The sequence below is a fragment of the Lissotriton vulgaris genome, chromosome 5 (genome assembly GCF_964263255.1).
Source record: "Lissotriton vulgaris chromosome 5, aLisVul1.2, whole genome shotgun sequence".
Classification (NCBI taxonomy): Eukaryota; Metazoa; Chordata; class Amphibia; order Caudata; family Salamandridae; genus Lissotriton; species Lissotriton vulgaris.
Genome location: NC_141693.1, coordinates 1,248,384,386 through 1,248,409,347, shown reverse-complemented (window position 1 = coordinate 1,248,409,347; position 24,962 = coordinate 1,248,384,386). Strand labels below are relative to the sequence as shown.

The 24,962-nt window shown below is 46.6% G+C and overlaps 1 protein-coding gene across 2 annotated transcripts in view; it reads left to right on the top strand.

Moving 5' to 3' along the window:
• The window catches only part of CEPT1 (choline/ethanolamine phosphotransferase 1), a 365,449-nt gene that overhangs the window by 188,792 nt on the left and 151,695 nt on the right, over positions 1-24,962 (top strand). Inside the window, exon 5 of one of the 2 annotated variants that reach the window (XM_086923091.1) lies at positions 2,467-2,551. The exons of the other annotated variant lie outside the window; for it this stretch is intronic. Within the exon in view, the coding sequence (XP_086779217.1) occupies positions 2,467-2,551 (85 nt within the window). The remainder of the gene's footprint in view (positions 1-2,466; positions 2,552-24,962) is intronic. 2 annotated transcript variants of the gene reach the window in all.

The window sequence follows — 24,962 nt, the reverse complement described above, 5'->3', positions numbered from 1 at the left end:
TTTTCAGGCCGGTAGTATCTCATGTGTCCCTAGTTTAGCAATCACAGTCGGTAAATACGTTTTGAAGTTTTTGGCATTTTATACTGTCATTTAGGATGTACTGCACCAGAAATGGGTTTCCTTAGTAGTTATCACCGAGCATTTTGTTCGTTTTCAAACATTTTCCAGGCCATGGTGATGTCTTACATTCCTCACGTTGCACTGGCGAGCCTGGTGGGGGGTCCTCATTACGAAAAGTTACCACTTACTTTGTTCCTTCAAGGATAAATGGCATTACTAGATCCACCATCTCTTCAGATGAAGCTGCTTTACTCTTTAACCCTTTCGATGCTCATGACGAGCTCAGCTCGTCATGATGCACAGTTGAGCTGTGCTGATGACGAGCTGAGCTCGTCATAAAAGCAAGAGAATAACAATTTCCAGCACAGGAAGGGGAAAACACCTAGCAGCCAAGGTGTTAAATCTGTTGGTGCAGCTCTGGTTCTGAATGATGTTGTCAGTCTTTTTGCATTTGTTGCATTAAACCTTACTGATTGTCTTGAGAGTGCATTGTCACATTGGAATATTGGCATTCTTTTTAATAAAGTGAACATTTTGGGCAGTTAGGTAGTTAAGAGTTCCATCATACTGTTAATGTGGAAAGGAGACTCCTTTTTTGCTCATTTTGTATCATGCTGACTGCCAAAATCTCTCTGCTAAATATCCGGTCGACAGCATAATTGTAATGCAAGTCTGACTATGTTGACTGAGCGAATGCGGTCATGGCTGGAAAGATTCAGCTTCAAAATATCTTTGTTGTGCTTCCACTGTATTTTGTCCCTGTAACTGAGATGCCTGAAGAAGGCAAGGTTGGTTTATAGATAATTAGGTGATTTTCAAAGGATCATGATCTACTGACCTGTCACGAGACAAACTGGCTAGAGGTTTATATAAGTTGCCTTACATATTAGTTTGTTCATCTTCCCTCATGAAAATAGACATATTTGTGGGTGCACAGGGCTCTTGGATATCTGTATGACAGTGGTGCGCCCAAACATTGGGTTGTTTGGACTGTATTCACCTCAAAGTCTTTGAAATGTTTCTCTAGAGACCAGATTCAAAACAGCATTTCAAAATACTATCAAAAGGAAAAGACAGACCGATAAAGGGAGTTTGAGATTAGAAAACCCATGAATGATTATAACAAAATTACAAAGTACAATACAAAAATAAAGTGTGACGCAGAAGTAATCTCATTGAAATGCGTGAATGTAATTTTTCATGAAAGCTTTTAATACAGGGATAAATGCAAAATCACAAAATAGTACAAGTCTCAAATGAGCAGCAAAATCAGTAGCAAATCGAACAGCATCCCTAGAAGGATCCAAAGCAATTTTGTTCTTTACCAGTTCCAAGGGTTTATATTCAGATTTCTTGGATGGAAATCACAGTAACTTAAAGCCGGCATGGTTTGATCAGTGCTCCAACAAATCACATTTTCATATTGTAAAACGTCACACAACCCAAACCTCCTAGCATTAACCCACTACATGAATATTGATATGTCGTTTCTGACCTAATGTCTTTCTAAGGTGCAAACTAGTTACATAAACAACAGAGAACCCTTGTGAATAAATGTAATACAACAATGTGCTGGCAGGAAGAACCTTGGAGATTTTAGGAAAAGGCTTTTTTCTCTCAAACTCTTTGAGAACGGTGTCTTACAGAGATAAACAATCTACTTCTTGCTGCAGGTAGTTTCCAGGCAAGAAATATAAACACAGAATGAACATCATGATATGGCATCCATTTTGAACAAGATGTGTTGAGACTTAACTTAGGCTTAGTTATCCTGAGCCAGGAAAACACACTTAAAGACATCATAATATTTTTGTTTCAGTTGTAATAGTTCTGTCAGTATACACATGTGAATTAAAGTGCAGACAGAGCTACTGATATTGATGCACACTTTAGTTTGAACACTCTACTGTCATCTTCTCTGTTCCACAAGAATAAGAAGAGTCTGGAACTTGATTAAGTGCTTGTTTGCAGTATAAACCTTCCTGAGATTTGTGTGCCGTTTGGGATTCCACCGTGTTGAAGTTTGGGTCGGAAAAGCATTTTGTTTACAGAGCTAAATTGTGGGTGTGTATGTTATGTTGGGTGAGTGTGGGATCAGTCAGGTTGACATTGATCTGAAATCTACGATGCGTTTAACGTGACTGAATTGAAACACTATTTTCCATGTCTGAAACTTCTGAAAGATGACGATAAAACAACAGTAATGTTTTTAGGTATAGCGTTTTTAAAGGTCTCATGTGTGGATTTTTATTGCCTTGCACGGTGTTGAAATTCGAAAAATGTTTTTCTCCACTTTATAACAGGTACCGTGTGCATGATAGAGGTTAGCTCTTGCTTGGCTAGCAGATTCTTGACATGACACTGCTTGATGTAATCATGCTTTTTTGGCTTTTTGTACCTAATCAGAATTGATGTGACTGAAGTACAAATCCTCATAATAATCATGTACTTGCTGTCAGCGATCGGAGGACCAGCTTTTTGGCATTCCATGGTAATTTCATTAATTTTACACAATTTCAATGAGATTGATGATAGAAATACAACATTGCATTACTTGTCTTCATTAAACTTTGCCATTTTTTTGGAGGTACATTTTTAGATTTTATTTTTGAGACCACTGTGGCCTGTTTTTTGATTAGTTGAAAGGTTTTCAGAAGAAAACATTGGCACATGCATAAATCACAATATGTATAAAAAAAATTAAAGTGCCAAGTATTTAATAAATTATGTTTATACCACAGGGAAATTTGGAAACTTTTTTGTGTTTAATTATGATTCTATATAACTTCCCCAGGCAAACGTTCTATAGCTCTTCACTACATGGGCCTTTAAAGCATGTACTGTATCTTTTTTATCCTTGTATTAGTGGTATATGTCAGACCATGTCGAAGGAGAACATCTACTTATTTATCTTTTAATAAAAGTAATCTAATTGCTAATTAATTTTCAAAATCCATCACATCTTCAGAATCGGACTCTGTCACTGCCTTGTTAAAATCAATAAACTACATAATGGCAATGAAAATGTAACCTGTTCTCCTGATAGATTTCATGTTATTGTAGGATTTTTTTAAAATTCCAAAACAACTTTTTTTGTACTAGTGTCCTCGACATCAGGAGACCCAGCAGTCTTATCAAATAATGCAGGTTGTCAAAGACTGGTTTCTGAGCTGGAGGCACCACATCCGCTGAACATAATGCATGAATTAACCGCATGCTGGCTTTAAAGCTGAATCAGACGTTATTGGTTGCAGAGTAATTGGACATTAAAATGACAGGGACAACATTTTAGTTAAATGCTGCAATGCTTTTTAACCTACGTGTGCTCCAATGTAATCTGTATGTTACCAACTGCTAACGTTATTTTTTTCCTTTCCAAGTGGTATAAACCTTAACCAAAATGTCCGATAGGACGTTTTCAGTATACATTCATCTTTCCTTTGGGAAGTGCAAATCCAGCAGTACTCCCAGTTGTCTTTTAGCCCAGATTGGTCTTTAAACAATGGCTTTTGTGGAACAAGGAAAGGCCAAGAAAAGGGTAGAGTGTTTTGAAGACTTGTCGTCTTGTTGTTAGAATGTGTTGCTAATACTGTTTGTATAGACTTTATTCCAAAGCACCTCTGAAGTATTCAGTAACTGAAACCTAGTTTGCATGGTCAGTGTGGATGGATTCATTTAAGTTTATAATGGTACACCCTTGATTGGGTAGCATAAAGTGCGGCAAATGTTGAGTTTAATTTACATACTTTAAAAAAACAAAGTGTTAAAATGGTAAATGGCCATAAATGAAAGTGCACCCAATGCAAATGTATGTATTGTAGCATTTGCTCACTTGGGTTTGGTTTGAAGACTTGAACTTCCTCAGCTCCATTCTTTCAGAACCCAGTGACAGCCTTTTTCTAAACGAAACTGAAGCATCTGCCATAGTATCAGTAGGAAAGCCTGAATGCAAACTGCCAAAAGCAAGAAGCCTTCCTTTTTGCTGTCCCTTTTCTTCACCCTGGTGTCCTTGTTCTTTCACTTTTACAGAGACTTGAGCCCAATTATAGGTGTCCTTTCCGGTGTTATTCATAGGGCTGCCTTTAAGGAGTGCAGATGCTACATGTCTCAAGTTCCAGTAATTAGCATTTTCAGGTACTGTTTTTGATGTCTGGGGTATGATTCTCCACTAATACTTTTAAGGTCTCATTCTTTTTGGGAAAGGACGCTTTAGAACTATTTGAATGTGCTATTTCCCGGTACCAGGGAATCCAAAGATTTTAATGCAGTAAAAAAAAGGTAAGTATATATATTTATTTTGACATGCTGCTCACTCCAGGTCTTTTTTCCCTTCCAAGATAAGCCACGTTAGCATTAGCAAAAAGACTCCCTGTTGATGAGCGAACCTTTCTTTGACTGCTTCACCAGCTTTGACCATGAGGTACAGGATGATTTAAATGAATCTGTTGTGCCAAAGTCTGACATCCGAGACACCAACTAGTGAAACACAAGAAGCTGGAATAATTTGTAGACACTCTTGAGTCCAACTGATGGAAGAATCTAGTACTATTGTATTATATCCATTGTTGGGTCTCACATGATCACAGCCTGTATCCTTTGCATCACTGAGGTGCTCTAAGGGACAGTGGCTATGACATATGCACTGCTACAAAGTCATTCACTATTACAGATATCACTGGATATCCCATACATGATGTGGGAAGGTTTTAAAAAAAGTTATGATCCCTTTCGGATCGGTTGGTGTAGCATGGACCCCTCGGCCTGTAACCAAAGGGGCAGTGCTGTGGTGTCAATGCTACCAACCATTGCCAGAAGTGCATTGGGCAAGTAATTGAACGGCTCACTTCAAGGAGCACTGCTAGTACTCTGGCTGAGCAGGGCAAATGGGTTCTGACTCTGTTGCCCAAATATAGATCATTTTGCCCTACCTTTGAGTTCAACATCTTGATTGTGGAAAGTTGGCCTCCAAACCACAGGCTTAGTTGAAGACATTTCCTGTAAGGAGAAAAGGTTGGAGGCACAGGTAAAAATATTAATAGAAATATATCATGAACACAGAAGCCCACAGTCGTAGACTAGATAGTTAAACCTTCAAAACCAACTGACTCTGAACTTCCCTTTGTTTAACAAACTGTTTCACAAAGATTTCAATGAGGACCCACATTTGAATAGAGGAGCACATTTCAACTTTCCAAAAGTCCCCACAGTAGAATACCCCTACATTATTTAGCCATCTGTAGGTTCAGGCACCCTTTTGACTTTCTTTGATTCGTGTCATGGGACCTCAGACTCATTTCTTGAGATCCGAAGAACATAAAAACCCATCAGGTTGTTTTGGCTGAGCCACTGGGTCATCATTTGATTTTAGATTTTCAGTCTCTATTTCATTTTCTTCATCTTTTGGTCCAGAAATGTAAGAGCATTTCAATAACCCCCCCCATGCTTTCTAATCGGGTTTGTATGCGGCTGCATGGTCTTGGGAGCTCCGCCAGGCTAACAGTGGCTAAATACTCCACATTCCATGCCTCTTGCCCCAAATCCAGCTAAATGAAATCTGTGAACTGCAGGCGCTGTGTGTGCACCCTCCTTATGTGTAAACAAATGGGGACAGCGAGGATTATTATGGGGTACGTCCCTATCCCCAGAATAATGTACAAAAAACACAGTGGACGGACCTACTAACAAATACGACTCACTGGTACTTTTTTGAGTGCCAGAAACCAATTAGGTTTGTTAAAAGACCTCTCACCCACCAACCTAGTTGGTGGCATGCTTCATCATTCGGGTCCCAACTGGGTAACCCCAAACCGATCCCAGAATGCTCATTTGGTCCAGTGAGGATCCGGCTTGGCAGTTCGGGTTGGATTGTTCCCATGAGGAGCAGGGTCAAGACTGATTTGCATATAGTTGCTTCCAAACTGGGGTGGCATAGTGAGCAAGAAAGCAATGGATTTAACCCAGATGTCTTGGCTGGCGTTGAAGGTTTGATTTACTAAGCATTCCGTCCATCATTTGTTGCTGTAGCACTTTACATCCATCAGGCAGCTACATGACCATCTTTGCACACATTTATCAAACACATCTGCCTGGACCGTCAGGTCTGTCATGATGGGCACTTTGCCCGCTCGGTCCTAACACAATTTTAAGTCGTCTTAGATTTTGCAGGCCCACCTCCGGGAAGGTATTGCTTGGGTATCTTTTCTAAAGTAAGGAATTTGCAGCTAGAAGTCTGGTTCAGATAAAGTTACTTACCTTCAGTAATGTCTTATCTGGTAGAGGCTCTGTCTAGCCAAAGAATCCTTACAGACCTTCCCATCGTCTCTGCGAACTGATTACAGTGTGAGGGTCCCACGGTGTGAGGGTCACCCTTCTAAGGGCCTTAATATTAACACCAGTTGTTAGAGTTGCTCATGGCTTTGTGCTCCTGGCACGGAAAGTCGTGAAAAGAAAGTGACGTCATCAGGCTGGCGTGGTGCCCACTTAAGCCCAGCACATGTCACATCTGGTGCGGACGTCATGGAGCTGAAGAACTCCACTAAGTGGCGCACATGGGTACTGCTTGAAAATATTCAGGTCTAGTTTGACCCCTGAAGAATTTTCGAAGGTAAAATAAATTGTGGCTAGGTAGTGCCTATCAGGTTAGGCGTTACAGAAGGTAAGTAACTTGTTCGATAAGCATTTCTGCGAGTTTCCCACAGTTGAGCAACCCCTTCCAGATTTAGATTTTGTTCTAGTTTAGAAGATATTTATGTTCTTGGCAGCTAGTGAAATTGAATTGGTGAAGTGGAGTACTGCATTTTTGTTTGCATTGAACTCAAAGATAAAGTTGATGAAAATAAGATTTGTGTACATATTCATGAGGTCAAAGAACCCCTTGTCTCGCCTTTTGAAGCCATATTCAGTTTGGATACTTTTTGGGACAGTTTTCTTCCAACTTTTTATACTTGTTGTTCCTTGAAGCTTGTAAAAACAATTAGTGTCTGGCCCAAGTTTTGCAGGTCCATTGCTGAAGAGTGTTGTGTGTGCCAAATGCCAAGGATTGTAGTCTTGATTGCATCTCATGCCTCTTTGGCCTACCACCAGGCACTCACTGCAACTTTCTTACTCTTTCAGGTTTTTGTTCGTCCCTACTTTCTCTTTGTCTTTATTTTTCAGTCTTTCTCTTCCTCCTGTCTTCCTCCTTTGGCGTTTCTTTTCTATCTTGCTCTGGGTCAGTCTGATGAAAAACGCCAGTCCCCAAAATATAAGTGGCGGTGGACTCCACCTGCAGCCTTCGGCTCAAATTAGCCTTGCTGAGTTAGTATGCAAATTTCAATTAGTGGTCCAAAATAAGAGAAAATGTCTATTTGTGAATTGTGCACTCTGCTTTTCCCTCTGGAAGCTGTGCATTCTGATGCTTTCAGTGCCAATTTATCTCACTTGGAAAAATAAAGAGTAATATATGGAGCAGTTTAATCTAAACTGTTGATAAATACTCAATCCATATTACATTTTAATATATTTATTGACCACTAAGGCATTTCAGGTAGAAATCGGACCTATGAAAATTCAGTCTTGGCCCTGCTTTAGTAGGAGCAGTCCATTCTAAATTGCCAGGCCAGCTCTAAAAAGGTAATCCCAGACCAGTTGCCGCCTTATTGGGCCTTCTAAGTGAGGTAAAGTTTGAGTCTTCTGACACAGTTAGCTTACCCCTTAGACTTTTGGAGTTCCTCCAAGTTTGTGGAGTCTTCATTAGAAAAACAAATATGTGATGGGTGGACTACTTGGGTCTGCAGTCATTATTTTTTGGCCACTGTCACGCTAGAAAGGGGCCAGCTGTAGTCAACAGTAGCTGAGATTCAGTTAAGCATTTCGCCCATCACTTCTATTTTTTCTTCTTAGATACACCGCAAGTAAGAGAAGCGTGCCCAGTTGTGGACTCCCAGCTCACTGCTTCCTTGGACAGAAGCTGCTCCTCACCTTAAAAACCCAACCAGGCCTAAACCAGGTTTGGGATTGCCTGTGAGACCTACTGGAGGGGACTCAAACTTGCATTTAACATGGACTGTTCCTGTTGGAGTAGGTCCAAGTCTGATTTGATTTGGCTAGTCCTTATTTGGAATGGCAGAGGAGGCATAATTAACCTAGACTGGAATGCGGCCTGAGTGATCCAATATGAGTAGCTAAGTTCAAGTCAAGAATTCCACCCATAACCTGTTTTGTTTATAAATACTCTGGCAGCATCAGTGTACATCTAAAACACATGGGATGCGGGGTAGAATCTGGGAACAGGGCAGGCCAAGTATGTGCTTGGGCATTTCTGTTGCTGCTGTGGCAGGTGCACTGGTCCCTTCCCTTAAGTCTTCGAGCTGTGTAAAAGAAATGGGCTTAAGAATCTGGTGTACAGATGTTACTTAACGAAGTAACGTTTTTTAATTCTTAGTCCCAGGTAGTGTCGTTTTTCACAAACAATTTATTGTATTGGAAAGACCTGTGCCTTCGACTTTGTCATTAACTATTTGCATTTTTTCTTCCACACCAGCATCCGCACAATGATTTATGCTTTGCCTTGATTCATAATGCTTGACTGTCTTTTTTTTTTGTGATGTTTATAATCCATAAAATGTGTTTCCTTAACAATAAAAGTGATTGTAATTACTTGACATGCAATTCTACAGTTCAGTTAATGTCAGGTAACGCATGCATTTCTTTTTTAAATTATTATTCGTTGATATGTGACCTTTAATCAACATTCCACTTTTCTTTGTTAGACTGGTAGTTACACGTTATTACCACGGGAACAAACATACATAGAAAGGGTTGAAAAACTTACTTTGTATCACTTAAAAAAACAAATCTATCAAACTGTGATGGAAGATAATGTTTTAGTTAATGATCACCCACTGAACTAGAAAGACGTCGTGTGCCCTCAAATAAGGAAGTTTGCAAGTGGTAGGCTTCTTGTTCACAGAACGACTGGGCAAAGCCTAGCATTTTACTTCTCAAAAGTGAAGGCTTGTGTAGGCTATTCGTATTTAATATATTAACCATTTAGACAACGAACAGTTTGTGTGCACACTGCAGGATTCCGGATCACAAACATCCAAGGTCTGTTACTAATTGTGCTAATTTTCTCATGGAAACTGCCATGTAACCTGTGCACTTAGATAAAAAAAATGAAGTATTCCATCTTTTTTTGTGGCATCACATGCACACAGTAAAATCTGAATATAACGTTTGTGGAAATTTCACATTGGTCTGAGTTACTGCCATGCACATTTAGTGCTAGTTAGGAAGTGTTTTTGAATACATCCTGCTATGACACTTTGAGCCTGCAGGTTATCGTATAGGCATCATCCTGTATATTCATTCTATGTGAGAAAGAAGGGCAAAATTAGACTTGCCACATATTAGAAACTAAAATTACTTTTCTCTTTAGATTGGGGGAAAAATGCATCGATATCTCAACTTCACAATTTTTGCTCCAAGGGAGACAATTTTTGCAGCTGCTGTAGAAATATTTGTGGAAATTATAGGTCACAGGTATGATTCCCAGTTATTAACAAAAAGGTCTTGTCCCTGGTACACTAATTCATCATGACTCCATTCAACACTTGTTTTGTCGCTGGTCAGCTTTCCAGTCTACTTCCTCATGGCTGTTCCTACTAGCAATTTTAAAAATCACAAGTCTTTCAGGTGAGTATGACAAACGAATATCTTCGATCAGTCATGTCTTAAAATTATACACTAACCCCATATATTTTGAGAAGCATTGGGAGTCCTCTTTCAATTTAACTTATTCATTATGACAAGCAGAAATGGCCTTGTTGCACAACCCCGTACATTAACCTGTGAGGGTGTATTAACCTGGAGGACTTTCCTTACGCAGCCACCAATTTTCCTGTATTATCAAAACAGGTATTGGTTGTGGTTGAAAGAACCCTAACCTATTCATGTGTGATTGATCGCTTGGAATCCAAGAGCAAGGTACCAAATTCATTAAGTGACAGAAAGCATTAGGCTTGGGCTACTTACTAAAAGGACTTTGAATCCTCTGCCACCTGATTGTGGCGTGCTTAATCGCAGAGCCCTCTGCTTACTCTTATCATAGAGTAGAGACACAAATCCAGAATGACAATTAGTGGAGCTCTTGTAGACTGTGCCTCGGGTCTGTTGGATGAAAGCATCTTCTCTAAGTTTCCCTTCATTCTGGTGGATGCTAGGGGGAAGGGACCACAGCAAAAGTGGGGGACCACAAAAAAAAGTACATTCTGACTGACCTAATAGTTGTATTCTGGTTGCCAGTCTGCAAGACTAAAATACCAAGAGGCAAGTATTTTAATTCGCCTTTGTGGTCGACATGTTTCAGCTAATATGAAGTGTGGGCCTTTCTTCTGGACTGGGTTTCCAAAATGCACTGCCAAATACAGTTACCCTTGTCTTGCCAGTATCTCAACGACCAGGGTATGTTAGCGAGATGTGTGTGCAAAAGCAAAAAAACAATTATTCATACTGAATCAGAATCTCTGTGCAATGATAATGGAGCTAATCTACTATTATCCAGTATAGCTTGTATTGGAGATGAGGTACATGGTCATTAGAACTTGAAAGAAAATGTTGTTAGTTTACACTGGTATATTCTTCAGACACAATGTGCTACATTGAATCAATCTTATGTGCAATAAAAAAATGCCAGTATTGGGCTAACTTATCACACCTATTTCCCAAAATAGCCCAGATCCCCACTAATGGACAAACTCAAAAGTCTGTATTCTCTGTGTGGAAATGATTCTAAAATTAATAAGGTGACCTATATCTTGTTGGTTGGGAAAGTAGCAGGATGGGTGACATTAAGGATATGTCTCCAACTATAGCAGTTAATATAAAATAGAAACCCCTTTTTGCATTCAATAGAAACCAGAACCTTAAAGATAAACTGGTACATACAAAACCAAGTAAGATTAGAATGAAAAAAACAGCGTTGTTGTGGTAGCTGCCACCAATGGTTGGCCCTCTTCCTTGCGCCAATTGCTGCTTTTTTTCCCATTTGCAACGCATACAGCCCAAGTAATCTTATGTATGGGAACCTGGAAGGCATGAATACTAAAATATTGAGGGGTTATTTACATGATCTAATGCCCCAGTAAGCTTCCCTTTCTGATGGAGACATCTAGCCGCCGATTCCTTAACTTAGAATATCCCCAGGCACGTCAGACTGGATCAGGAATTTTTTTGCAGCAGCACCTCTGACGTCGTCCACGTACGTGAAGTCAGCGAAGTCATATAAGTCCCTCCTGGTGCGCTGACGTCCGTTTCCTTCTTTTCCGCGTGCAACGCTGTTCCGGATTGAGCGGTTCCTCTGTTTTCAGGCCTCCTTTTTGACGCTTCGCGTCAGGAACAGTGTGCGATGCCTTCGGGCTTTAAAACTTGTAATCCCTGTTCAGATGTCTGCGATGGACCCGCATTATTTGTATGTGGTGTCTGGGCGAGCACCATGACTCCACGGACTGCGACGTCTGCCAATGCCTGAAGCCAAAGTCTCGGCGGGAGCACCGTATGAAGCTTCTCTCGTCGTGGTTCTCCCGGTCGGAGTAGTCATCGCTGGCAGGTCCCTCTACTGTCCGGTCCCACCGTCAATCGCCCTCTGGAGCAGTCATTCGCCATTTGGTAAGTGGAGGCGCATGTCGCAGAGGTCTTCGACCTCCCCTTTCTGTTTTCAGGGGCACTGGTTTCCGGAACATTCCGGACGTGTGCTCCGGACAGTCGACCCCCCCCCCCCCCCCTATCTGCTCTTTTTGGGTGTGGGGGCGACTCAGGCCCAAACTGAGGCATATGCTGCAGCATTGCAGGCATCCGTTGGGTCCTCTCCCACTCCTGGGACATCCTGGGGCCTCCTCTTCTTGTGGGAATGCCGACGGATCTGCTGGAGGGTTCGGCCCTGGCACCAATTGAGCCTTTGCCCCCCAGGAACGTCGGAGATGTGGTGTCAGGGCGCGGCCCGGTTTGGTCCCCCTCTACGGACCACATGGAGTCGTCCGGGCGTGGCCCAGCTGGGTCCCCCTCTACGACCCACGGCGCCTCTGCCGCAAAGCCCCGCTGGGCTCCCGGTGGCGTTGCAGGAGGTTGCCGGTGCTCATAGCCCTGCCTTGAGCACACCCTGGTCTTCCGGGCTGGCGGCCGCCTGTTAAGAGCCTTTTCGGCTCCGCCTCTGCTTCTTTCTCCGGAGTCTGAGCCTGTCGTTGTTGAGGCAGCGCCGGCGCAGCGCCGGAAGCTTGCCCCCCCTGCTCCGGTGCCTTCTTCGGAAGGGGAGCTTGTTGTGGTTGCGGCTCCGGACGGTGCCGACTCGATGCCGGATGCAGCCGAGTCTGCGATTGACGAGGCACGATCGGCGCTAGCACACGTTGTTTTGCCACCCGGTTCGACGCCAGGTTGTGGACTCTTCTCCGGAGGCCTCTGGAGAGAGTTCGGTGTCGCCCTCACGCTCAAGCGATGCCGGAGGTATTCTTGCCAGTGCCACCCTTGGAATTTGTGGAGCCTCCTCTGGAGCTCCCAGATCCAGCAGGCTCTTCGCCTCCCAAGGAGCCCCGTCCGGATCCTCATTTTTCAAAGGGGCTGCCTTCAGTGGGGCATTGGTCGCAGCCTCAGTGTCTTGGGAGGGTTAGCTTACAACCCTCCCCCACTGATGAGCTGTTGTCCCCTCCGCGGAGGGCTACCGAGTCTAGTGCAGCTTTTCTGATAGTGGTCTCCTTGGCCACTCATTTAAACATGCAACCCCCTTCTGGCCCCTTCTCTGTGGACCCCTTGCTTGAGGTCCTTCACCATGGGTCTGGGTATGTGGAGCCGCTTCTCCCCTTTGAGGCTTCTCTTTATGATGTCCTTTTAGGTACCTGGGTTTGGCCTGCTTCTGGTGATCCGGTGGCGCATTCAGTTCGGCACCGCCACCTTCCTGCACATCTTTTTGTCCACCCTGATGTGCAGGGGTTTGTTTTGCAGACTGCCTTTCCTTCCCTGCCCCCACTAACGCTTCCTCCCTTTCGGGAGTCCAGATGGTTTGAGTTATGGGGTAGGAACATCTTTGCATCCACTACTGCAGCCCTACGGTCCTTAAATACAGTGTGTGTTTTGGCTCGGGCTACCCCTGCCCTGTGGGACTCTGCAGAGTCTTTGCTCTCGGCCACCTCTGAAGGTGCTCGCGTTGACCTCCTCCGGGATGGCCGCGACCTTGCTGAATTCACAATCCACTCAGCCTTGGAAACTGCGGATTCTTTAGGCCGAGCTATGGTGGGTTCTGTTGCCTTAAGGTGTTCTGCTGATTGCGAGATAGCTTCTTCCCTGAGAATATCCGGGAGCGACTGGTTGACTTACCCTTTGATGGGGTTTTGCTATTTGATACTCACGCCGAATCGGCAGTTCACCGGCTCCTTGCGGGCTTTCGCCCCTCCACTTAGGTCTTCTTAGGCCTGTCTTCTGTGGTGGTACTAATTACCCTTTTATTGGCATCCCTTGGATGCGTTTGGCTTTGAGCTGACTGTTGGCTTGCTGTGGCAGTATTACACAAGTTGCTGTGTCTAATCCTCTGACTGTGGTATTGAGCCGGTGGCTCAGCTTGGTAATGTCATTGAGTTCGGAATTTATGTTCACTGGTTCGATTTTGGCTTTGCTTTATTGACCTAAGCGGTGTTCCCCGTTGTTTGGGGTGTGCATACTTCATGTGGGGTACTTGTATGCTATTATATAGTTCCCCTGGGCCTGAGGATCCTGTGGGCTCCACTTGTGGCTTGGTGGTCCGTTGTATGGTGTTCTATGTTTTTCCCTTGTGCCATCTTCTATACGCCATGGGTTATCCTGCCTGTTGCCTGTTTCACCTCCTTGGGAGGTTTCATGATCTCTTCTAAAGTGGCTCCCGCCTGCCTATACTGTACTAAATATGATCCTGTATGGACATGTTTCATGGTCCTGGCTAGTTCTGTCTATACATATTTAGTTGTTTATATTTTATCTATAAATGCCGGTTGCCATGATATTCCTCTTCCTACGTCGCCTCCTCATTTAAAACCTACGAGGTCTGGACCGATATCTCCATGTGTGGGGGACCTTTTCTGAGTTGTTTGCAAGTTGCCCATAAGGTTCCTCCTTGCTTCCACTTCCTGGGGTGATTTCCCAAATTAACAACTGCTCCCTTATTAGTATTACACACTGTACTTGTCTTTTTCTGGAGTGTTTGGTCTCGGATTTTAAGACTCTTCCCACCATTCTTTACCTTGGTGTTTTTTGTGGCCATTTCCTTCGGAAATGCCTTTTCCAAATTAACTCCCTACTATTGTAAAAGCTACGCATGCGGGACAACTCTTCTGCTGGCAGTAGTCCTGGCTACTCCCTGTAGGCCTATATTGGTGGGTTGTTTCTCACTTTGGCTTCATACTGCCCGCTTGGGTACTCTTATGCTTTCTTGTGTACACTACTTTGAGGTCTCTATGGCCGTTTGCCTGCTGCATGTTTCTATGGTGCCCTGCTTCAGCAGATTTTAAATTGCTGCTGTTCGCCCCTGTTTTCCCTTTTATGGGATTGGGTGTGCACTTGACGTGTTTCTTGTCCCACCTGCTCTTCTCAACACGTTGCTCAGTTTCTAGCTCTTGCCTTTGGGCTCTTGGCACCAGCTCCTTCAGGCTAGTCTGTTAGGCTCTGGTTGCATCTCTTCAGGATCTTTTTCACCTTGTCTGTGTACTCATTGTGCACCATTAAGCGGAGAGTGGTCCTTTTTCTTCTCTCTTTCCTTGTTCTGGTATATGGCTCATGCCGTTCTACCTGTTATTTTTATACATGTATGGTGTAGCTCCATGCTGGCATTTTTAGGATGTCAGCCATCATGTTATTTCTGCTCTTCTGAGCTGCTTAGTTTGCTGTCTGGCTGTTCCGCCACAGCCTCCCCCATTATCCGTCACTGTTTCCGTATCAGAGGCTTGGCGTTTACTGTTGTTCTGTCGCAGACCCACCTCCCCTTTGGGGTATGGCTGTGATATATTTTCTTAGTTAAGGAATCTGTGGCTAGATGTCTATCAGATGTACGAGTTACTTACCTTCGATAACTATGTTTCTGGTAGAGATGTTGTCTAGCCGCAGATTCCTCAACACCCACCCAGCCTCCCCCTTCTGAGAGTACCTTGCCAAGTGTTGTTCTCCACTGGCCTCTTCAGTTGCCTTTGGATTATTTCTCAAGGGAGTTCAGATTGTTGCACCCCTTTGAGAGTTTCCATATACTGTTAACTTCTGCTGAGGATCTTCTTTCCTGTATATGGTGCCCTTTGATTCACTAGGGGATTTGTTTTCCTCTCCGGTTACCTTCACTTCCTTCTGCCTTTTCTATTGACTCGGGGTCCTGGTCTCCTCTTGGGCGTCCTTGGCGGTCGGTTGTGCTCTGTTTCCAACCTCCATTATTATAGGGAAAGGGCCAGTCTTTTCATACCTTCCTACAGTGGACTGTTCTTTCTGTGCTCCGTTTTTATTAGACTACACAGTTCTACATGGCAATATCAGTCTAGTTCTGTCTGTTGAGATGTTCTTCCCTTGTTGCACTCACGGAAGGGACTTCGCTTAGCTTGCAGGGCACTTTCTCACAGCTTTTTCTTATTCTTTCTTTTGCAATGGTGTGTCCACCACCTTCTTTATTCATATATTCTTCATCCCTCGCACACTGTTCCCATACTTTCACAGTTTTTTATTGGTGGCTCCGCGTTGTGCCACGGAAATGTTTCTCCGAAGAAAACTGACGCCAGGGGGACTTATAATGACCCCGCTGACGTCACGTACGTGGACGACGTCTGGGCGGTGGCGTGTGGCGCCGTCTCCCGGCGCGCAGAGGTGCTGCTGCAAAACATTTCTGGATCCAGTCTGATGCCTGGGGATATTCTAAGTTAAGGAATCTGCGGCTAGACCACGTCTCTACCAGGTACACAGTTACCGAAGGTAAGTAACTCGTACATATATTCATGACCACCAGAAATATTAGGTTAAGAATTAATTAATAGAAGAACAACACAAGATTTGGTAGCCTCATCAGCATAATGCCGGCCCATTTTGTTTTTGGACAAAGGACATAGTAGAACGATAATTGAATTTGTGTTTGTTGCACAGTTTCCATACCCCCAGCAAATACCCTCTTCTTGAAAGAACCTAGGTTGGTTTTGAAATTGAGAACTCATCATGTGATTCTTAATGTTGAAATCTCCTAGCATTCACTTTATAAAAATTTGGTTGAGTATTCTATTCATTTAGAGATTTTCTTCCTTGGCCTGCTTTAAAGAGCTTTGATGAAGTCATCTGATAACCCCTTCCACAACTGTTTTGTCCCCTCATAAGATAGTCACTAGATTGGTGATGGATAAGCACTAACCTTAATTGTGAACAGGAATATGTGTAACACTTGACTTAGTTTCCCAACATTCGGTGCATTCATTACTCACTGGAGAAAATTATTACCACCAAAGGGATCATTAGAAGTCCTATAAAATGCTTTAGCATTCTGCGTTGATATTTTCTGTTTATTGAGTCCATTGAAAGTTGGTGGTGCACACTAATACTAAACATCATTCGCCTTTTAGCTAATTAGTCTAAAGAACGGAGTATCTGAAAGAGACAGTTATAAATTCCTTACATTAGAATTACCCCCAGGCGTCAGACTGGATCCGGAGAACTTTTCATAGCAGTAGCCCCTGCATGTCGGTAGGTGGCATCGGTCGACTCCGCAGCTGTTGCTGGCGCCGTGTTCACCGGGATGACGTTGCAGTACCTAATTAGACTGCTGATGTCAGTTCTTTTGTTTTCCACACCAGCCTAGCGTAGATTCGGAGAGAGCTACCCTTTTAATCACTTTTTGACTACGCTTATTTTGTCTCCTCCTTTTTTGAGTCTTCGACTCCCGTTGCGCGCGGGATGTCACATCGTTGGACCGGCTTAAAGCCCTGTGACTCCTGTCACAGACTGATGTCTGTGACGGATCTGCAGCTCGTGTGCCTCTGGTGCCTGGAGCGCAACCACCATCCAAAGTCGTGCCCTGGCTGCCGGGCCATGAACCCAAAGTCTTTGCAGGAGCAGTCCAGAAAGGCCCGGCGGTCTCCCCTGTGTTCCCGGTCTCGCTTGAGAGGAAGGTTTAGAGACTGGTCACGGAGCCCCCTCACCTCGTTGCGCTCAAAGTCCTCCACGTCTTCGGGTAAGTCGAAGCATAAGAAGGCAGCAAAGAACATCGCTCCGCCACTTCCCCCCCTTGCGACTGGGCACGAGGAAGGGTTGCCCGTCGTCCCGGCTTCTTTTCTCCCTGGTATTGGAGCCTCTGGCCGTTTGGATCAGGGGAGATCCAAGTATACGGGGACTCAAGTGGATGAATGATCATGAGGACCGCATTTCGCAGACAATATTCTTCTTTATTTGGCCTCTCCAGCACGCTCACTGCAGAAGGTTCTCCATATATACCACATATTAGGTGCATGCTCGGGATATCCATCAATCAATCAATCAGAAAATGTATAGAGCGCGCTACTCACCCGTGAGGGTCTCAAAGCGCTGAGAAAGTAAGGGGGGGTGCCGCTACTGCTCGAACAGCCAGGTTTTGAGAGGCTTCCTGAAGGTGAGATGGTCCTTGGTCATTCGTAGGTGTGCGGGGAGGGAGTTCCATGTCTTGGCTGCCAGGTAGGAGAACGATCTTCCGGCGGTGGTTCTGCGAATCCGTGGGACGGTGGCGAGGGTGAGGCTGGCAGAGCGGAGCTGGTGGGTGGGAGTGTAGAACGAGAGGCGGTTGTTGAGGTATTCGGGGCCCATGTCATGGAGCGCTTTGTGTGCGTGGGTGAGGAGCCTGAATGTGATCCTCTTGTTGACGGGGAGCCAGTGCAGGTTTCTTAGGTGGGCGGATATGTGGCTGTGGCGTGGGATGTCGAGGATGAGTCGTGCGGAGGCGTTCTGTATGCGTTGTAGTAGTTTCTGAAGTTTGGAGGTGGTTCCCGCCTATAGGGCGTTTCCATAGTCCAGTCGGCTGGTGACAAGGGCCTGGGTGACTGTCTTTCTGGTTTCGGTGGGGATCCACCGGAAGATCTTTCGGAGAATGTGCAGAGTGTTGAAACATGATGACGAGACGGCGTTGACTTGCTTGGTCATCGTGAGGGAGGAGTCCAGGATGAATCCCAGTTTGCGTGCGTGGTCCGAAGGTGTCGGCGCGGATCCCAGTGCTGAGGGCCACCAGGAGTCGTCCCAGACGGAAGGGGATTGTCCGAGGATGAGGACTTCCGTCTTGGCGGAGTTCAGCTTCAGGCGGCTGAGCTTCATCCATTCCGCGACTTCTTTCATTCCTTCCTGTAGGTTGGTTTGGCGGTGGCTGGGTCTTTGGTGAGGGAGAGTATCAGCTGGGTGTTGTCGGCGTAGGAGATGATGTTGATGCTGTGTTTGCGTGCAATGGCTACGAGGGGGCTCATGTATATGTTGAAGAGGGTTGGGCTGAGCGAGGAGCCTTGGGGGACGCCGCAGATGATCTCAGTGGCTTCTGAGCGGAAGGGAGGGAGGCGGACTCTATGGGTTCTGTCGGAGAGGAACGAGGTGATCCAGTCCAGGGCCTTTCCTTGGATCCATGTGTTGAAGAGACGGGTTATTAGAGTGCGATGGCATACGGTGTCGAAGGCTGCTGAGAGGTCCAGGAGGATGAGGGCGGTTGTTTTTCCATTGTCCATCAGGGTCCTTATGTCATCGGTGGCTGCAATGAGGGCAGTCTCGGTGCTGTGGTTGGCTCGGAATCTGGACTGGGATGGGTCGAACAAGTTGTTTGTCTCGAGGAAAGCAGTCAGCTGTTTATTGACTGTCTTCTCTATGACTTTGGCCGGGAAGGGGAGCAGAGAGATGGCGTGGAAGTTCTTGAGGTCTTTGGGGTCCGCTGTAGATTTTTTTGAGGAGGGCGTTGATTTCTGCGTGCTTCCAGCTCTCGGAGAAGGCGGCTGACATGAACGAGATGTTTATGATGTTTCGGAGATCGGGTGCAATGATGATGTCGGCTTTGTTGAAGATATTGAAGGGGGCATGGGTCCGAGGGGGAACCGGAGTGGATGGAGTTCATGACGTTGGTGGTGTCGAATAAACTGGTCCAAATCACTGATGTATGTACTATGGGGCAAACCCCCTCCAATCCACTGGGCAATGAGATTCCGGTTGCAACCCAAGGCTTTCGATGCCTGGGCGTTTTTGTCACTTCAGAGGTTAATAATTTCTTTGAGATGAGCTTGCTGGAGCTCCTCAACGTTTAAAATCAGACGCCAGACACTGGCAATCTCTCCCTCTCACTCTCCAGGGACGTGCGTCCCTGTTCAAGATGCTCGTGCTTCTGCGCTTCCTTTATGCACTGCACAATGCTCCTAACCTTATCCCAGACTCCTATTTTTCCCAAAGTGACGGCGTGTTAGGGGGATTACTATGGGAGGACCGCCTGCCATGTATTGCTATGAACAAACTCACCATGGTATGGTAATGGTACGATTGGGGTATAGGGTTGCCAGACATACGAGACTACTATCCAGCTTCCCAACTGACTGCAATCAATAGATGGGTGTTCGGCCCACACAACGATCCCAATTTCCGCACTGATCTCTGGCTCATGGGGCCGGGTGGTTATAATAGGGTGTTTTATACCAATCCCTGTAAACTTCTCTTGACTGGCCCCAAGGCCCGTACAGTTGAGGTGTGGTATGGAGTTACGAGAAAGCTGGGGTGGCACAACCGTCTAACTAAAGCAATTCCTCTCTGGGAACCTGACATACTGGGTCGACTCAGCAACTGCCCCGGGTTTGATAAATGTGGCACAATCTGGATTTCCACAGTTGGGGACATGTGGGTGAAAGGAAAATTTGCCACACTTGCTGACCTCCAGACTAAGTACCGACTTCTCCAAATCAGCCACGCTATTTCTACTGCCCTACCAAAGGGAACCCCTCTCCCTGACTCTTCCCCCTTGAAGGACCGGCTGTTATTACATCCAGTGGACCACAAGGCCATCTCCCTCACCTATAAGAAACTGGTAAATTATCGTGTTGATCCGATGTAGAAATTACGTATGACCTGGGAGGCTGACCTGGGAAATATGGTTGACGAAGACTGGAGAGACGCACTGGCCTCTCCCAGAGAGGTAGCAATTCCCATGCAACTCCAACTCATCCAGCTTAAAATCCTTCACCGGGTTTACTTTGACGCTAAACTACTGTTTCTACTGGGTAAGTGGCATGATCCTCTCTGTCTCCGACACTGCAACCAAACCGGCACCTTTACACACATACTTTGGGAATGCCCAAACATTCAACACTATTAGCCAAATTGCCAGGACATGTGACAAATGCCTGAGCCCCTCTCCCAAACTCTGCCTCCTCAATGTATGGGAGGCTACTGACCTCTCCCAGGCGGAGCAGGCTTGGGCTTCAAAGGATTGGATTATCGCAAAGCGCAATATCGCACAGAAATGGGGGGTGGCCGCAATCCCGTTAAGTGATTGGGCAAAGGACATGTATAGCGCAATGATTGCAGAGAAAGCTGTATTCAAGGGACAAGGATGCCCCAGGAAATGGGATCATAAATGGGGAAAGTGGAACAAATACAGAGGTGACATCTGCATCTGTAGAATTGCAGCGTGAGAGACAAACGCTGATGGCCCAGCTAGCAGATTAAGTTGAGTCCTCCCCACTGGCAAGCTAGAACAACTGTATTCGTTTTGCCCTATCTTTTCCTCTTCGCAATGTATTGACTACCCTGGTTTAGTGATGTATTACATAGAGGAGTGGGCGCCTTCCAGAGGCAGCGAACTGATGTATTCTCTGTCCAATATGTGGAATGTGATGATGCCAGTGTTTTTGTTTTGGATACCCCAATACGATTGTACAATGCTATGCACCGATGCAATTTTGTTTCAAATAAAAATAGTTAAAGGAAAAAAAAAGAAGGCGGTGAAGAAGCACCGGCGCTCTTCGCCGTCTCCCTGTCGGTCGGCTGACATGACGTGGGACCCGGGCGCCGTCGCTCAAAGGCTCCGTCTTAGGTGCTTACTTCTGGGATAAATTTGCACCTCACTCTGTTACTGGGAGCCAGAGCGTTCCCTGCCTAGCTTCGTTCATTTTACGACGCTCTCCACTCCATCTTTGGGTAGCCTGACTCCGGGCACGCCTTCGGTCCTGCGGAACCGGTTGGGGGTCCTGGGCCTTTGATGCCGGCAGCTCTGGCGCCGGAGGGCCCTGGAGGATCGAGGCCTGGATCCAGATCGATCCTGGACGCTCTTACTCTACCTTCCCCAGGGCCAATCCTGGCGATTACTCCCCTGGTGACGTTTGTGCCCCCGAAAAGCGTCATCCCCAATCTCACCCTCGTGATGGAACCTGAGCCGGATTGACGTCGGCCGACGTAGAATCCGATGCTGGAGGATACTTTTGTCCCCTTTCTCATCCAGTGGTGTTCCCTATGGGCCAGAAGGTGGTGATTAGGGTTGGGAGCAGTCGCCTGACCCATTTAACAGACCAGCTTGAAGAGCCGGACTCTAGAGCGGACCTGGGTGATGCCAATTCCTGGACACTTCCCGAGACCTTGGCATGCTTTCTCCCCCTACTGTGGCTACGGAGGAGGGAGCGTCTTGTGCTGTAATGGTGCGAAGGGCAGTTGAGGCCCTGGGCCTGCGGCTCCCTTCAGTGGCGGTCAGAGCTAACCTCCTGTCATAGGTGCTTAGGTGCTTCAACTGGCGGCAACTTGCTTAGAACCCCTTTCGCCATTCAATGAAGCCCTCACTGACGTCAGGGCACCTGGTCCAAACCCAGCACAGGGACTGCTGTGTAACGGACAATTGCTCGCCACCCCCACCCGGCTCTGGGCAACCCAGTTTTCCTCACCCAACACCCTTGTCTTGAGAGCTTGGGAGTCCAATCCTCGTCCTCCAAGATTGCATTCCCTTCTGCTCCCCCAGATAGGGAATCCAAGAAACTGGATCATCTTGGGAAGCGCATGACCTCTTCCTCCAGCTTGGCACTGTGGTCTGTGAATATTGCGTGCCTCTTCGGCCGATAATCCCATACCATCTGTGAAACAATTACGCAGGTGCTGCCTCAGTGCCTGGAGGAGGCCTGTGTCGTTCTCTCCCTGGCAGTGGCAGATAGGAGAGGCACAGCCAAATTCATGATAAGAGGTGGACTGGATACCACTGACTCACAGGGCAGAACAATTGCCACGTCTGTAGCCCTTCGGCGCTATGCCTGGTTGTGGACGTCTGGCTTTTAGGGGGTTGTCCAGTCAACTTTTCTGGACATGTCCTTTGATGGCAGTCACCTTTTTGGCAACAAAGCCGATTTGGCACTGGAGCGCTTTAAGGATTCTCGAGCTACGGTCAGATCCTTGGGCCTCACAGGGTCGTCCGTTCCACCTCAGTCTGCTTTTCACCCCTTTCGTGGCTACAGAAGGGGCACCCCACCACGGGCAGTCCAGCCACTGGTGCATGCAAACTGCACAGCCTCTGTGTGACTGCGGACTAGGCACCCACGGATGTGGGTCTGGGAGCCAGCGGGCGGGCTATCCACCCAAGCCCCCCTGCAGCCTGTCCAAACCTTCCTAGTCCGACCTTTCAGGGCCACCAAAATCCAGTGAACGGCATGATTCGCCAGCCCCTCCCCCACAGGCAAAACATCACGTCTGACCGGAGTGTTTTGCATTTAAACCAGAGGGGCTACTCCCTCTCCTTCAAGACTACATCACCCTCCATGCCACCAATTTTCGAGCGCATGTTGGAAGATCATATGGTGCGTCTCCGCCTGGAACTCTCAGCTCTCTTTGCCAAAGGAGCGATCAAGAAGGTTCCTACGGCAGAAGTAGGTTGTAGTTGCTACTCCCGCAACTTTCTGATTCCCAAGGAGGACAAAGGCCCGCTTCCTATCTTAGACCTCAGGGCCCTCAACCACTTCCTCCGGAAGGGGAAGTTTAAAATACTAACCATAGCTCAGGTCCTGTCTGCCCTCGATCCTGAGACTCGGTGGTGGCTCTAGACTTGCAACATGCCTATTTTCACATCCCTGTCCTGCCTGGCCACGGACGTTACCTGCGGTTCACTGTAGGCCACAAGAATTTTCAATTCACTGCGCTCCCCTTTGGCCTTACCAGTGCCCCTCAGGTGTTCACGAAAGTGATGGGGGTGGTCGCAGGTCATCTACTCAGACTAGGAGTTCCAGTCTTACCCCCTATCTCTACGACTGTCTGTTGAAGGCGGGCTTGCACCTGGCTGTCTTCTCCCACCTCCAGACTGCGGTGGACATCATGCATTCGCTGGGATTCACTTTCAGCGGGCCGAAGTCACACCTGACTCCCTCTGAGATGCTCCCTTTCATCGGAGCTGTTCTGGACACAGTGCAGTTTCGGGCCTATCCTCCGAGCAGCGAGTCTGGGATATTTGGGCTATGATGATGACATTTCAGCTGCTATCCCGGAATACGGTGAGAATGACTCTGAAGTTGCTGGGCCCCATGGCCTCCTGCATCCTGCTAGTAGATCATGCCAGATGGTATATCGGGCTCTGAAGTGGGACCTGAAGTTTCAGTGTGCGCAGCATCAGGGGAATATATCCAACTACGTCCAGATATCGGAGGGAACTGCGCAACCACTGCAGTGGTGGCTAACGAAACCAGCTTGGGTCATAGGCAGATCCCTCTCCCTTTCCCAACCAGCTGCCACAGTGGTGACAGATGCATCACTCCTGGGATGGGGTTGCCATCTGGGAGCGGTGGAGAGCACAGGCGTCTAGTCTCCGGCAAAGTCTGGGCTTAACATCAACCTTCTGGAGCTCTGGGTGACCTGCCTGGCACTGAAAGCATTCCTTCCCTCTCTAAAGGGGAAGGTGGAGCAGGTGTTTACAGACACAACCACCGCCATGTGGTACTGCAACAGACAGGGCGGGGTGGGGTTGTAGACCCTATGTCAGGAGGCTCTTTGTCTTTGTACATGGCTGAAACATCAGGGCATGACCCTGGTGGTTCAACACCTGGCAGGTTCTCTGAAAGCCAGAGCCGGCAAACTCCGCCGCTGGTGCCTGGTAGATCACGAATGGCATCTTCACTCTGAGGTGGTACAAGGTCTCTTTCAGTGGTGAGGAGAGCCTTAGTTAGATCTGTTCGCCACCAAAGAGAGGGCGCAATGTCAGCAATTCTGCGCGTTGGAGTTCCCAAGGCGGCCCTCGCTCAGTGATTATTTTTGTCATGAGTGGAGCTGCGGCCTCCTGTATGTCTGTCCGTCTGTACCATTTCTGTCCAGAGTGCTTAAGAAGATCTAGCGCGACCGGGCCAAAGTTATTCTTGAGGCTCTGGACTTGGAAGAAAGAGTCTGGTACCCAGAGCTCTTGAGCATGACCATCGATCCTCCACTCAGACTGCCTCTTCGGGAGGATCTTCTGTCGCAGCAGCAGGGGAGGGTTCTTCACCTGAACCTGTTCAGACTCCATCTCCTTGCATGCAGATTGAACGGCGACAGTTGACCGCTTTTGACCTTCCACCTGAAGTCTGTACTGTCATCTTGGCAGCCAGGCGGCCCTCCACTAACACTGTATACTGCTGTTGATGGAACAAATTTGTGGCATGGTGCGCAGCAAAGGTTGTGGATCCCCTTTCAGCCCCTCTCTTGGAGGTTCTTTTGTATACTCTTACTTTGGCCCAGTAGGGCCTCTGCCCTGGGCACTCTTAAGGCTATCTTGTGGCCATCTCTGCTTTCCTTCTGCTACCAGATCAGCCATCTTTGTTCAAGTCCCCTATCGTAAATAGGTCCTTTAAGAGCAATAATCATCTCTTATCCCCAATTCTCCCTTCGTAATGCTCCTGAGTGACTTGAACATTGTCTTTACTTATCTTATGTGTGCTCCCTTTGAGCCTCTTCTCAAATGTCCTCTCAGG